The 13,015-nt window shown below is 54.0% G+C and overlaps 4 protein-coding genes across 4 annotated transcripts; 1 reads left to right on the forward strand and 3 right to left on the reverse strand.

Moving 5' to 3' along the window:
* Window positions 1–433: 433 nt before the first annotated feature.
* QBC33DRAFT_580693 (FAD/NAD(P)-binding domain-containing protein) lies at window positions 434–2,368 on the reverse strand (the record flags this gene model as incomplete). Its single annotated transcript, XM_060431214.1, has 6 exons — window positions 434–481; window positions 512–926; window positions 988–1,903; window positions 2,007–2,101; window positions 2,154–2,212; window positions 2,273–2,368. 6 exons carry the CDS (start codon window positions 2,366–2,368, stop codon window positions 434–436), a joined length of 1,629 nt encoding a protein of 542 aa, XP_060280193.1.
* A 718-nt stretch (window positions 2,369–3,086) lies between these two features.
* QBC33DRAFT_478737 (fungal-specific transcription factor domain-containing protein) lies at window positions 3,087–6,124 on the forward strand (the record flags this gene model as incomplete). Its single annotated transcript, XM_060425299.1, has 8 exons — window positions 3,087–3,183; window positions 3,277–3,356; window positions 3,415–4,251; window positions 4,368–4,567; window positions 4,663–4,795; window positions 4,857–5,084; window positions 5,151–5,306; window positions 5,365–6,124. Coding segments are annotated over exons 1-8 (2,454 nt in total), but the record flags the coding sequence as incomplete, so codon positions are not given.
* Window positions 6,125–6,165: 41 nt separating this feature from the next.
* Window positions 6,166–8,105, reverse strand: QBC33DRAFT_572924 (uncharacterized protein). The gene is made up of 4 exons (XM_060430677.1): window positions 7,657–8,105; window positions 6,902–7,575; window positions 6,674–6,783; window positions 6,166–6,593 (listed from the first exon to the last, which is right to left on the reverse strand). The coding sequence occupies exons 1-4, from the start codon at window positions 7,988–7,990 to the stop codon at window positions 6,341–6,343; spliced, it is 1,371 nt and encodes a 456-aa protein (XP_060280195.1). The 5' UTR covers window positions 7,991–8,105; the 3' UTR covers window positions 6,166–6,340.
* Window positions 8,106–8,912: 807 nt separating this feature from the next.
* QBC33DRAFT_613416 (uncharacterized protein) lies at window positions 8,913–12,882 on the reverse strand (the record flags this gene model as incomplete). The annotated part of the gene is made up of 7 exons (XM_060432535.1): window positions 8,913–9,434; window positions 9,512–9,829; window positions 9,921–10,133; window positions 10,222–10,470; window positions 10,545–10,634; window positions 11,144–12,789; window positions 12,849–12,882. The coding sequence occupies 7 exons, from the start codon at window positions 12,880–12,882 to the stop codon at window positions 8,913–8,915; spliced, it is 3,072 nt and encodes a 1,023-aa protein (XP_060280196.1).
* Window positions 12,883–13,015: the final 133 nt, after the last annotated feature.

Consider the following 13,015-nt stretch of genomic DNA (forward strand, 5'->3'; position numbering starts at 1 on the left):
GGCTAACACTCTTGGGGCAGGTTGTGCAGGTTGTGTTCAGCCAGGGCTTTGCGGGGGAAATGCGGGGAGCCTGCTGTTTGACTAGGGGGTTGGTTACGTGGCAGCGCGCCTCGGTCTGGTAATTCCGACGCATCAAAGGCTCCCATGCCGGATTGGAATTCTACCCAAGGGAGGACCGAGCAACCACATCATCTACGCCGTGGTAGTCAGGTGGTTGGGTCTGACTATGGGCAAGGAATATTTTCTTGGGGATGGCCGTCGGGTCGGGGCCTGGTGGCTCTTGGGCGGTCACTTTGAAGTCGTAACCTACGTTGACTAATTACCGTTGTTAAAAAGGCTCGGTGTAATATATGTAGAGTACGGTACTTCTATTGCAATCTCCATGTATGTACATACTACGTACATTTACAGCAAGCAGCCTTTTTGTTGCCTTTCAACCCAGTCTCTCTCTCAACAGCTCAAATCCCCCGTTGGTCCAATCCTGCAAGGCAAACAGCGACGCCGGTTTGACCCAAGCAACAGCCGCTACCGAAGCGAGAACGACAAGCCAGGTGATGGGCGACGCTGCCCTTGTCTTCCTAACTAGCCGGTTGATAAGCCATAGTCTGGAGCCGCCAGTCAGGTGGAAGTCCTGCCACTTTGTGAAGAACGTAGCCCGCCAAAAGCCCGAGGCGAGGCCCGGCCAGGCGGCAGCGTTGCGTCCAGCACTGTTGATGTACCAATTGCTGCATCCGGCCGCGAAGACTGTCGTTGCCAAGACACTGTCGAGATTGGCGACGAACTTGTCCTCTGCCTCCTCCTTTGCCTCGACGGCCGTGGCGTAGCCATCCAAAATTGGCTTCATCAGCGTCTGGGCAATGTATGCGACCTGCACCTCGACCGAGAAGATGACCGAGTTGAATGCTGGGAAGGTGTTGGGTCCAAATCTGGGTGATTTATCATCAGCTTCGGCTCTCCTCTTTCGACCCAGTGCTATCAAAGACTTACAGGATTGCAAAGTTGGGGAAATTGTGGACGAATGTGCCCATGTATGCCTGGGCGCCTCGGTCCTTGTCCCACTGCTCTTGAAGTGTGCAGTTTGTCTTGCCTATGACCTCCATCGGAGCAAGGAAAGACTGGACCTCGAATCCTGTCGCCATTACAATGGCATCAAAGTCTTCCTCTTTCCCGTTCTCGCTGATGATCCCGGTCGTTGTGATTTTCTTGATTCCCTCTGGAAGCAACTCAACGTTATCCCGTCGGAGAGAAGCAAGGTAGCCGGGGTCGTAAATGCGCCTCTTGCAGCCAAGAGGAAAGTCCGGGACGATGAATGAGTGGTATTTCTCTGGCGCTTCCCTGTAGATGTATTCCTTGGCCTGATTCTCGACCGCGACGCGCTGTGCAACCTTCTCAGGGCTGTAAACTGCCGATAACTCGTCGGTATCGAGGAACAGCTTGAGCCGGTAGTATCGTTGCCACAGGGGCAGGTACTTGAAGCAGAACTTGTGGAACCCTGTGAAAGCTTGGTTGGGCCGTTCATGGTACCACTGTGGGCTTCGTGCATACTGGGTCAGCTTCTTGACGCTAGATGCAATGGACGGCACCACCTGGGCGGCACTGCACCCGTTCCCAACCACGGCAACTCTCTTGCCAATGTAGTCAAACGAGTGGTCCCATTCAGCCGTGTGGAAGATGTTGCCCTGGAAGGTTTCCATTCCAGGGAACCGGACGTCTCGCGGTTTGGAGAAGCCCCCTACGGCAGAGAGGAGGATGGCACACTGGCGCGTGAACGTCTTCTTTGTCCGGCCATCTAGGAAGGTGACATCCCATTGCTGCCGCTCGTTAGACCACCTCGCGCCGAGGCACTCGCAGTTGAGGCGGAAATACTGTCTCAATTGGAACTTGTCGACTGTCGACTCCACGTCTGTACAAGGATGGCACAGTTAGCCTCGCATTATTTGCAGCACCCCTTTCTCCTTTTCCTATTTCTGGGCGGTTTCTTTCCCATCCAGACAGGCAGTACTGACAACGGAGGATTTCTTCTTGGTCGGCCAAGGCTTGCGTCCAACCTGGGTTGAGATTGAAGCTGAATGAGTACAGATGAATGGGCACGTCAGACCCGCTGCACAATTGTCAGTTTGGGCGAATGATGGAGATAGGCGAAGAGGCCCTACCATCCAGGATAAGTGTTCACTCTCCAGGTGCCTCCCACTCCTGGACCCTTCTCATAAATCTATGCCGAGTTAACAAGATGAAGAGTGGATAATGGTTGGGGTGACAACAGCCAACGCACTTCGAAATCCGTGTACCCAAGTTTCCATTTCAACGTGTGTGCCATTGCAATTCCAGCAACTCCTCCCCCAATGATGATGGTGTTTTGCTGCGCCATCCTGACTGAGTGACGAACAAACAATATCAGACGACGGTTTTTCTAGAGCCTTAGAACCGATATAGCATCGTAAGGTGGTATATCGCTGCGTTGGTGTGTTTTAAGGGGGTAGTCGGCTGAACGCACCGCTACCCCTTGCTGGGGGGTGCTCGGAATTCAGTTCCGAGCCATCTCTCACTTCTTCCCCTCTCCTAGTTTCCTACTAATCGTAGCGGCACATGAATCCGAATCCTCGGACGATGGAATTATGGAGCTCCGAGGACGAAGTCTTATAATTAGCTCCCGCCACGAACCACAGGAGAGAGGACAACTACGACGTCTTTGCATCATGTCCCATCCAGGCCATCCCCATCTCTGTGATTCCCCTTCCAATGTTAGGGGTTTGGGATTATCTCCCACACACCTCGGCCTCGCTTAATGGCTGGCTAAAGTGGCGGGCACAGTTCCTTCCCGGGGGGTGCGTTTTGATGGAGACGCCGAGAACAAGGTACATGTACAGTTACTTAGTGCCAATGAAATAGGTACTCCAAGATGGCCCTCCAATATGCCCTACCAAGCCTCGCTCCACTCGGTAACTCATGTTCCATGACAAGATGGTCCGTCCTGAGTGGAGACTCCCCCAATGCGGGGTAATCTCCGCATATGCCAGAACCAACTCCATGCCGCTAATCCCCCCGCCCTTCTCCCCAAGCACGCCGACTTTGACTTTCCTCCGTCTCCCTGTCAGGATTTAGTTGTCCCCAGTAATTCTAACAATGAGAAACGCCAAGCACATCACGACTGCTTGCCTGCGCTGTCGTCGACGCAAGGTGAAAGTAAGTACATACATACACCGATCGGTTAGACCGTTTAGTGGTGCCTTTGATAGTTGATTCCTGCCGTTTGCTGATGCCCGCCACCGACGACAGTGCGACGGCCAGCCTACATGCCTGAACTGCAGCATCTCCAACCAGGAGTGCCTTTACCTTGTAAACTCGGACAAGCGAAGGTATGTCTATCACGTCAAAGATCTCGCGCAACAATTTGCAAACCTGGCCCATGTCTAGGACCTCGAACAAGGTCACGACTTCGCTGAGGCAGCGTCTCTCGCAGCTTGAAGACACTCTCCGGGCCCACGACATCGAACTGCCACCGCCCTCTCCCACGTATCTGAGCCGGTCCATCCCTTCTTCGGCCTCGAATCTTGAGCAGAACAATAACTTGTCGAGTCAGCGGAGAGGCTCAGTCGTTGGGGAGGTCCCAGCTACAGACCCGCGCCGGTCGTCTAGGGGGATGTCGCCGACATTCGAAACATCACAGCAATCACCGTCTCGTCGCAGTCCCGAGACGAAGCAACCCGACCCGGCCTCTCAGCAGATGTTCCTCGCAGACGATGAGTCAGACAGCGAATGCGATGATGAGCGGCCGCCGACACCCCCCCATAATAATCCCCGGAATGCCCAGAATCCCCAGCAACGCGGTCAAGTGCCGCTTCAAAGAGGTCGGCGAGTGAGCCTCGAGACACCCTGCGATGCACATCCAGGGGCTGATGATGACATGGCGAGCTCGCTGACGGCCCGGATGGGCTCTCTCCAGATCGCCGAGGACGGCCAGTTGCGATACTACGGGCCGACCTCGAATTTGCACATCTCGCGCAATGGCCTCCAGGGCATATCGCGCTCCTCGATTCGCCATGTTGCCAGCGAGGGCAAGGCAGTATTGGGACGAGCTGGTCTGGACCATCCAGTGCTGCCGTCTGTCGAGATACATCTGGCCAAGCTGTACTTTGCCTGGGAGGATCCGGCCATTCACGTTGTTGATGAGGACATATACTTTGAGGCTAGGAGGGCGTGGCTGGATGGAAATACAACACCCTACTACTCTGAAACTCTGAATAACGCTATGTAAGATCGATGATCCCCGCTCGAGGATGACTGACTGGAGAGATTTTCGTCTTTGCCTGTCGTGAGGGGCCAGAACCCTGTGCTAACAGTGTGTTCGCGGTTTGCTGAGACTGCAGCTGCGCCATCGGTGCATGTCTGGCGTCCGGTGAGTCGCTCGGCGTCCCCGAACCTGCGCCTGAGTTTTTCTCGCTGCGAGGGAAGGCTTTGCTAGATATCGAGATGGACAGCCCAACAGTTGCCACGGTCCAGGCCCTCGTCGTCATGAGCGCGTTGGAAGCAGCCTTTACCCGTGATGCTAGAGGATGGTTATATAGTGGTTAGTCTAACACCGTCTTTCTTCTTTTCTCTTTATTTCCTCCTTTTCTCTCTCGTTTTATATTAATTGCAAAGTCACTAATTACGTATCAACAGGAATGGCCCTCAGGCTCAGCGTCGATCTTGGTCTACACCTAGATCTCGCAGACCACTGTCGGAGTGGTATGCTGAGTCCACGTGACGTTGAGGCGCGACGGACGACATTCTGGGGCGTCTTCATCCATGACAGGTTTGTGTTCTCTCCACCACCGCTTCTTTCTCCCACAGTAGGCGTCTAAAAATGATCGCAGCATGTGGAGTGTCTATGTCGGGCGCCCCTGGGCTGCTGGCGTTCAGTATATCTCCACTCCCCGGCCACCGAGAGATCTTGACAAAGTCAGGATGCAGACCTGGAATCGATATCCTGCTGCCGACTCTCAATCTGTTCCATCCGGGGAGGGAGTCTTCAATCCACTCGAGAGTTGTACCGACGCCACCATTTCCTTGTGCGAGTTGATGCGCAAGGTCAACAGGACCTTGTACGTGCTGTCTAGAACTTGAAGAAACAAAATACCCAGGAACGTTACCCATTGACTGAAGAATAGGTATTCCGGTCAGAGGATGGACATCAAGGCGTTGGTGACATTCTTGACCAAGATGAAGAACGAGTTCAAGGGCTGGTTAGACAACCTTCATGCCGAGTTGGAAGTAGATCCTTACAGCACTACAAACACATACACTCCCGGAGTCCTCCAGTTACAGTAAGTGGGTTACGACCCCCGGAAACCATCATGACGTTTGCTTAAAACGGAACCGCAGCATGCAGTACAATGCGGCACTTGTCGCTTTTCTCCGGCCATATCTCCCGCGAGACAACCAGCCCTGGCACAATTCACTCACCTCAGCAGAAGACACTGCAGTCCTGAACACCGTAGAGGCCGATTGTGTCGCAGCAGCACATCGCATGACGGACATACTTCGCTGCTACCGCAGACAGCACACGCTCCGATACACAAACATCCAGATCGTCCACATCATCTTCACCTGCTGCCTCGTCCACATATACAACGGATGCAACCGCGCCAGCCCCCCCCAAGATGAGTCATCCCGAACCTCCCTGGACGACCTGCAGTTTTGCTGCCAGGCCCTTGGTGAGATCGGCCGCTGCTACGGTAATGCGACGAGGGCGCTAGAGGTCATAATCCTGTTCAAGGGCGAGTGGCAGAGACGCGCCGCCCCGCGCCGCTCCGGCGCCCGGGTTGTCCACGGGAAATCGCCCGCCGAGAGCAATAATAGCGGCCTGGCCAGGATGGGCCACGACGAAAGCCGCCAAACCGGCCGCTTCTCCACGGGAGCAGAAGAAGGGCGGCGGGCGGCCTCAGCTTCGGACCCGGCTGTATTGATGAACGCCCCGGAGCTGACCGACTTTCTGTTTCCGCCGCCCTTGACCGACTTCCTATTCCAAGACGCGAACAACATGGGCCTTGGACTGGGGCTAGGGCCAACGCCCCCCCAGGTGGGGGGATATGGCTGGGATCCGTGTGACGAGTGGCAGAATCTCAACTGGACTGGGTCTGGGGCTAGTTGGTAATTAATAGGATTGTTCACAATGCTGTACCGGCCGTTTGTTTTGAGACTGAACCTGAGCCTGAACTCCGTATTTTAGTCCGTCCATGCTTAGAATGTAGAAGATATTGGTTCGAGACCCATCCATACGTTCACACATTTCTGCCCTTACCCCCACCCCAGCCATTGCAGAAACCAATTTGGCATTGTCATCCCTGGTCATTCCCGGCTACTCACAAGAGCTTATCAAAGAGGCCACCTCAGGAAAGCACCCCCGGAACTCGGCAGAGACGGTCCAATTCTTGAGGTTACGGATGTGTTTCTCGAAGATGGAATGTAACACGGCCTCGTTGTCAAGGTCCGAGACGGCATCGAGGACATCAAATGGCCAGTTTACAGTGACTCTCTGAGAATACTGCTCGGAAAACACCTCGAACGGATACTTGTCGGCGTTCTCGATCAACACGTCCCGGACGCTAGGCCTTGTAAATACCGTTAGCGGAAGGGCCCCTGTCTCCGAGGTGTAGTCTTCTTCTTCTTCTTCTTCTTCTTTCTTTCTTACCACGGGATGTTATCTATCCATATTGCGTGTGGAACTGCTATTTGCGTCACCGTAGGCCGCAGCCATGTCGGCATTGCAAAATAATTCTCTTTTGTGGGGGAGATCTGCCACTGTTTTATCGTCAGTGGCGTATAAAATACGGATTATATCTTTTCGAGAGAGGAAAAAAACGTTTGGGAGAATGGGGAAGGAAACAAGGAGGAAAGGGGTGGTGGGGAAAAACCCAACTCTCATTGTCTGACACATCAAATAAAAGAAGGCCAACTTCTCCGGTTCGCCTACACAGGGGAACGTGGACAGGACTCTGGACATGATCCCACTGAGCGGATGCACGGGCGTGGCAAGTTCCGCGGTAAATAGCGCCTTGACGGTCGGCTTTTCCGGACCCGCGACTGATTCGAGGGAGACGCCCTTGGAGAGCATGTCTCTGCGGGAGCTGAGAAAGTCAAGAAGTATCTCGTCAAGAGGACATGTCGATGGAAAATGGGACGGAAGAACGGTGGCGATCTGCGGCACATAAGGCGGCGTATTGGCCATGGCCGTACTGCAGGGGGTTGGCATGGCGGCGAAGGGCTCCGTATGAGGCTCGGGCATGGCCGACTGGGCTATCTGAACATCCAACAGAGAGAAGCTGGAGACATCTGAAGTACTCACGGGAAGCTGATGGCTTCCTGGTTGTGCATTGTGGCTGTCCTCGGATCTCCCAGAGGCGGCTGGCGAGACTTGGTAGGTCGCGTTTCCTGTCTCGAATGAGACCCGGCCTGTTACGTGACCATCATGCGACGAGAGATATGGGCTCATGGAGGCTGTTTGTTCAGCTCCGGTAATTTTCTCGGTGCCGGGTGGGTGGGTTCCGTCGCGAAGGTGTCCAACCTTGGCGTGGAGCGCATGAGAACAGCTTCCTATGAGGTGGTCTTAGCGGTGATCAAGAAACCCCTACACTACCTAGTTAATGCGTGTCGGGCGGAAGTGCCATGCTGTACCTGGAATAACAGTCGTGTTTGCGTCATCCCTAAACTGGCCCACCGTGGAGGAGACCAAATCAATTACAGTCTCGAGACACTGGAGTAAGGCTTTGTTGTGCTCGCGCACTGATTGCAGCTCCTGTTCCTTCTCGCAGCATGTCTCCTGGAGCTGGCCAAACTGCTCTTCAAGCTTCGAAATGCAGTCTTTCGTCCGCTGGCGAAACGCACGCTGGGCCCTGCGATCAACGTTGCGCTTGTGCTGGATCTGCTCCTCGGTGAGATTGGATACTGTCCTGACGCGCTTTCTGGCGGAAGTTGAAGGTGCGATGTCGCCTGAATCCGATTCTGTCATGATAACAGGAGAAGCAGGGTGACGATGCTTGAGTAGCCAGTGAGATCACTCTCCTGCTTTGAGCCTGCAAATTGTGGGCGAGTTGGCGAGGTCGTTTTGCACGGAGACCCGTGGGGCAGGGGGGAGGGGGGAGGGGGAGGGAGAGGGAGTGGGGCAAGTCTAGAATTGGAGAAGGGAGCTGGATAACCCCGCATCCACGACTTTACTTCGATGCTGGGCAGGGTATTTTCGGCATGAAGAAACCTGGGGAAATCGTTGCTCGGACAGTTGAGTGCCATTTCCGTCCATTCGTTCTTTGCCGTCATTGCATCCGGAGCAGGGCATGTGAATATGCGCTTGACCCGATGTCGCTTCGGCGATGCTCCGTTCCAAGTTGCCGAGATACGAGTATGCACTGCACATTTGTCTTAGCGGGCCATGAGTCATGTCGAATTACAACTGGAAGCCATGTGCCTGACTTATCCTTGTTTCCTGGCATGACTCATGTCCCTTGCCAAGTAATTAACCCGCTAGAACGACTAGCCACTACCAAACTCAACGCTACTCCGATGTATCTATGCATTTGCTGCAGGGCGGCTTACAGCGGTTCATTGCGAGAACCCCGGCTTCAAGTGTCGTCGTGGAGGGCCTCGGACCGCGGCAGTTGGGGGCTGTCACTTGCTTGCGCTTATTCCACACCACTAGGAATCGATTCTAGTACAATGGGAATTCAATTCTCGATCATCCCTAAGGCTCATTGCCCAACAATGGGCATTGTGGGCACGCCAATAGGTTGCTGAACTCTCCAATTTAAACATCATCAGACAATGTGAGTAGGTTCAACGCTGGTAGGTGGGCAATTACCCTATGAATCTCCTCCTAAGGCCTTACCCAGTTCTATCTAGACGATCTGCACTATAATACATAATACATAAATTAGATATCACAGTCTAGGCTTTGTTTCCGAGGACCATCCCATGTGCAGTGGATCGAGCTTCTTCATGTTGTATTGCCGTAAAAGATCCTCCTCGGCGGTTTTCTGCCTCCCCAGGCGGTCTCTGATGGAAGCCGCGCGCCGAAGTTCGTGTTTTCCGAGTTGCAAGAGGTGAACTTCATCTGGGCCGTCCACCAGTCTCATAGTTCTTGCGCTGGCCCACATGTACGCCAGCGGAGTGTCTTGACTGACGCCAGCACCGCCGTAGACCTGGATGGCATCGTCGAGGATGCGACTGAGCATCTGAGGAACTAGGACCTTTGCGGAGGCGATTTCTTTCATGGCGAGCTTGGCATTTCCATTGTCCATCTTGACTGCGGCATCCAGCACCACGAGCCGAGCCGAGTCAATATCGATGCGCGCCTGTGCGACCTTGCTGACCACCAAGCCATGCTCATGCAGCATCTTGCCGAAAGGCTTCTTCGTAGGTTCGTGTATGCGAGCAAGAACCAGTTCAAGAGCACGCTCGGCCTAGAGTCGGTGTTTACACAAAGGTCAGTTGACAGAGCTCGACGCGGTGTGGGGACAATGTCTTCCTCCGTTCTTACCGCACCAATGCATCGCATGGTATGATGTATCCTCCCCGGACCGAGTCGGCCCTGGATGATTTCAAACCCCCTGCCTCGACCTAGCACGATGTTTGATTTTGGGACGCGAACGTTGCTGAATGTGATGTGTCCATGGCCATGGGGCGCGTCGTCGTACCCGAAGACGGACAGCATGCGATGCACCACAATTCCAGGCGTCCGAGCCGGCACTAGAACGACTGACTGCTGCCGGTAGGGGCTCGGGTCGTCCGGGTCGGTCTTACCCATGACGATGTAAAGCTCGCACCTCGGGTCGCCGGCACCACTGCTCCACCATTTCTAAATGAGAAACAGAAACACAAATCAGTTCAGGGGCACACCCCAGGAACCCTTGGAGAATCGTCGTCAAGTGCACATGCTGTGGACTTACACTGCCGTTGAGCACATATTCATTCCCTTCCTCCCGGATCTGGAACTTGATGTTCGTTGCGTCGCTCGAGGCAATGTCTGGCTCCGTCATCAAGAATGCAGACCGTATTGCCCCGTTTAGTAACGGTGTGAGCCACTCGAGTTTCTGGGACGCGTCCCCAAACTTTTCCAAAAGTTCCATGTTCCCTGAATCTGGAGCGGAGCAGTTCATTGCCTACCAAAAAGGCATAGTTAGCAAACCAGACTCTGCCCTCGAAACTGAACATGCTCAGATCACCGTGGAGCATTTTTGGGCATAATACCTCGCTCGCAATCACGCTTTTCCCAAGTTGCTCGGCCATCAAACCATACTCCAGGTTGGTGAGGCCAGTGCCTTCTCCATTCTGGGTTTTGCCCAAGAATAGATTCCACAAGCCTTGTTTCCGCGCCTGCCGCTTCAAGTCCTCTAGGATCTTCGGATGGGAGGCAAATCGTTCGCGACTTGTGCGACCAAGCTGTTGAGCAAAGACGGCGTCTGCAGGAATGCATGTCTCCTGGACGAACTTCTCGACCTTTTCGCCCCGTCAGTACTGAATTCAGGCACATATCTAACCCACTTGTTGGGGATTCTTAGGGAAGACAGTACCGCGTCGAGCGTTTGTCGAGCCCTTTTGCTCACATTGCCCACCACGCTCGCGGGAATTCGAGACGACGCTGGAATTTCCATGTTTCGTTCCTTCTCTGAGAGTCAAAATCATGCCGGAGAGGGGGACCGGAGCGTAAAATAAGTCACCGCCTGCCCGGTATAAGTGCATGGTATGGTATGACAAACTAGGGGAAACGAAGTTCTAATTGGCCATGCGGATTTTGTGGTAAGCATCTCTAGCCAGGGTGACATGACAAAGTCCATGCCAAGGGCGGGCATTTGGAGCTAGCAGAGTACTGTCATGTCATTTCATATCGTGTCGAGAGGATCTTTGTAGTGCATACAAGTACCTATGTACAATACAAACTCCGGCTACTTCAACACCCCCCCACCTGCCTACCCGATCTCCACCTTCATCAGTTCAAGATTGGACAAGCCTAGAGGTTGGGCAGGGGTTATTCTGTATGCCGTTCTGTATGACAGCATCGTGGCAGGCTCCCTTCAACAAATAATGCAACCGGGTGTTCGGGATAATTATCCTTGAACTATGGACTGATGGTGTCACATGGTCTGTCTAGATACACTCAAAGCCGTGCCACAAAAGCATCATCCCGAACGACGACATTTCCACCACCGCCCCGTGACATGAGCCGAAGCTTTCGTCGGAGAATTTTACCAGAAGGGCTCTTCGGTATCTCCTTGACGATCTCAACCTCGGAAATCCACTTATGCCTCGCCTTTTTGGATTTCACAAAGTCGATAACGGCCTGTCCTGCCTCCTCTGGAGACAGGTGTTCCGAAGAAGGCTTCAGCACCACATAAGCCTTTGGCCGTTCCCCTGCGCGGTCGTCAGGGATCCCGCTGACTGCAGCATCACTGACTGATGGATGGCCGAGAAGCAGATCCTCAAGCTCTGCCGGCGCAACTCCTATCCCCTTCACCTTGATCATCTCCTTCATCCGGTCTGTAATAGAGAGCAATCCCTCCTCGTCGAACAGTCCGATGTCCCCAGTATGCAGGAATCCGTTCTCATCAAAGGTTTCCGTCGTTGCTTTCGGGTTGTCTAGATAGCCCATGGCCACTTGCGGACCTCGCGCCCAGATCTCCCCGGCCTTGCCGACGCCGCAGTCCTCTCCTGTCTCAACGTCGACAATCCTCACCTCGGTCGACGCAACCACCATGCCCACCTTGTCGGCATACTTGTATGCATACTTGGAGGGCGGATGCGAAGTTATGGCCGAGCATGACTCGGTCATCCCATAGCCTTGCTTGAAGCCTGTGCCGGGGAACTTCTTTTCCAAGAGTGTAAGTATTTCCCTGGACAAGGGTGCGGCTCCGGAAGAGAATCGGGCCACGTGTGAGAGGTCGTATTTGGACACCGTCTTTTCATCCCGAACCAGCCGTATTAGGATAGGCGGTACTATCAATAGCTCCTTAATCCTATACTCTTCCACCGTCTGCAGTAATGTGTCGAGGGTATAGGTTGGCAACACGTAGACGTGGGCGTCCAGGGCAATGGGGAGGTGGAGCTGGTGCACGATGCCGGTGATGTGATGGAATGGCAACGCTGCAAGGATTCTGTCGTGGTCCGAGGGAGTGATCTGCCGTATCTGGAGGCATTGGGCAATGATGTTGGCATGGGATATCATGACGGCTTTTGGATGGCCGGTGGTGCCGCTGCTGAAGCAGAGATAGGCACATATGTCTCGGTTGGATTTTCCGGCCGGGATCTGGTATGGCCTCACTTGTGCCGCCTCTCCAAGGGTCTCTCCCATCTGGAGCAACTTCTGGATGCTCAACCTGCCAGCGTTTTCGCCACTCATGAGGATCACATTTTGCGGGGGAATGCCGGACTTGCGAGCAGCCTCTAGCGCCGTATCCGCCGTTTCGGCTGCCGTGATAATGAATTTGGCCTTGCTCACGCATAGGCTGTAGGAGAGCTCTTCGACGTTGTAGTCCGGAGATACGCCACATGCAATCGCACCAACCCGAACCGCGGAGAGCGTGGTGACTGGGTACCACACCGTGTTTCGACCGTACACAATAATCACATCGCCTTGACGCAGTCCGCATAATGCCGTCCAGGCCGTCGAGATAGCCGTCGTGTGTCTCTTCAAATCCTCAAAGCTTACATGTTGCTTGGTGACAACATCGGTGAAGCCCTGAATCCTGTCCTTGCGGGACTGGGACAGCGAGGCGAGTCCCGAGTCGAAAAGCCAGGACCACAACGACAACCGTTCCGGGACTGAGAATGTACATACACGTTAGCATACAATAAAATTGCGCAGTAGTGTGGTCACTCACCGTTGATGTCGGGATTGTGGGACTTGAAGATCATGGTTGCGGTTGAGCAAGAACGAATTAGAACTTTGTCTGTTGGCACAAGCAGGCTTGGGTTGATGAGCAAGGAGGCAAACACGGGCTGGCCAATATTAAGGAATAAACCATCTAAGACCGAGCCAACTACCGGG

This window comes from Phialemonium atrogriseum, assembly GCF_030411735.1.
Source record: "Phialemonium atrogriseum strain 8032-3 unplaced genomic scaffold QBC33scaffold_27, whole genome shotgun sequence".
Classification (NCBI taxonomy): Eukaryota; Fungi; Ascomycota; class Sordariomycetes; order Cephalothecales; family Cephalothecaceae; genus Phialemonium; species Phialemonium atrogriseum.

What these genes read in the sequence shown, in the direction of transcription:
- QBC33DRAFT_572924 (XM_060430677.1), bottom strand. Translation starts at nt 7,990, where the DNA reads ATGACAGAATCGGATTCAGGCGACATCGCACCTTCAACTTCCGCCAGA. An exon ending in TGATGTGTCAGACAATGAGA is followed by an intron (nt 6,784 to 6,901) that starts GTTGGGTTTTTC and finishes ACGATAAAACAG; the next exon opens with TGGCAGATCTCCCCCACAAA. An exon ending in TGGATAGATAACATCCCGTG is followed by an intron (nt 6,594 to 6,673) that starts GTAAGAAAGAAA and finishes GGTATTTACAAG; the next exon opens with GCCTAGCGTCCGGGACGTGT.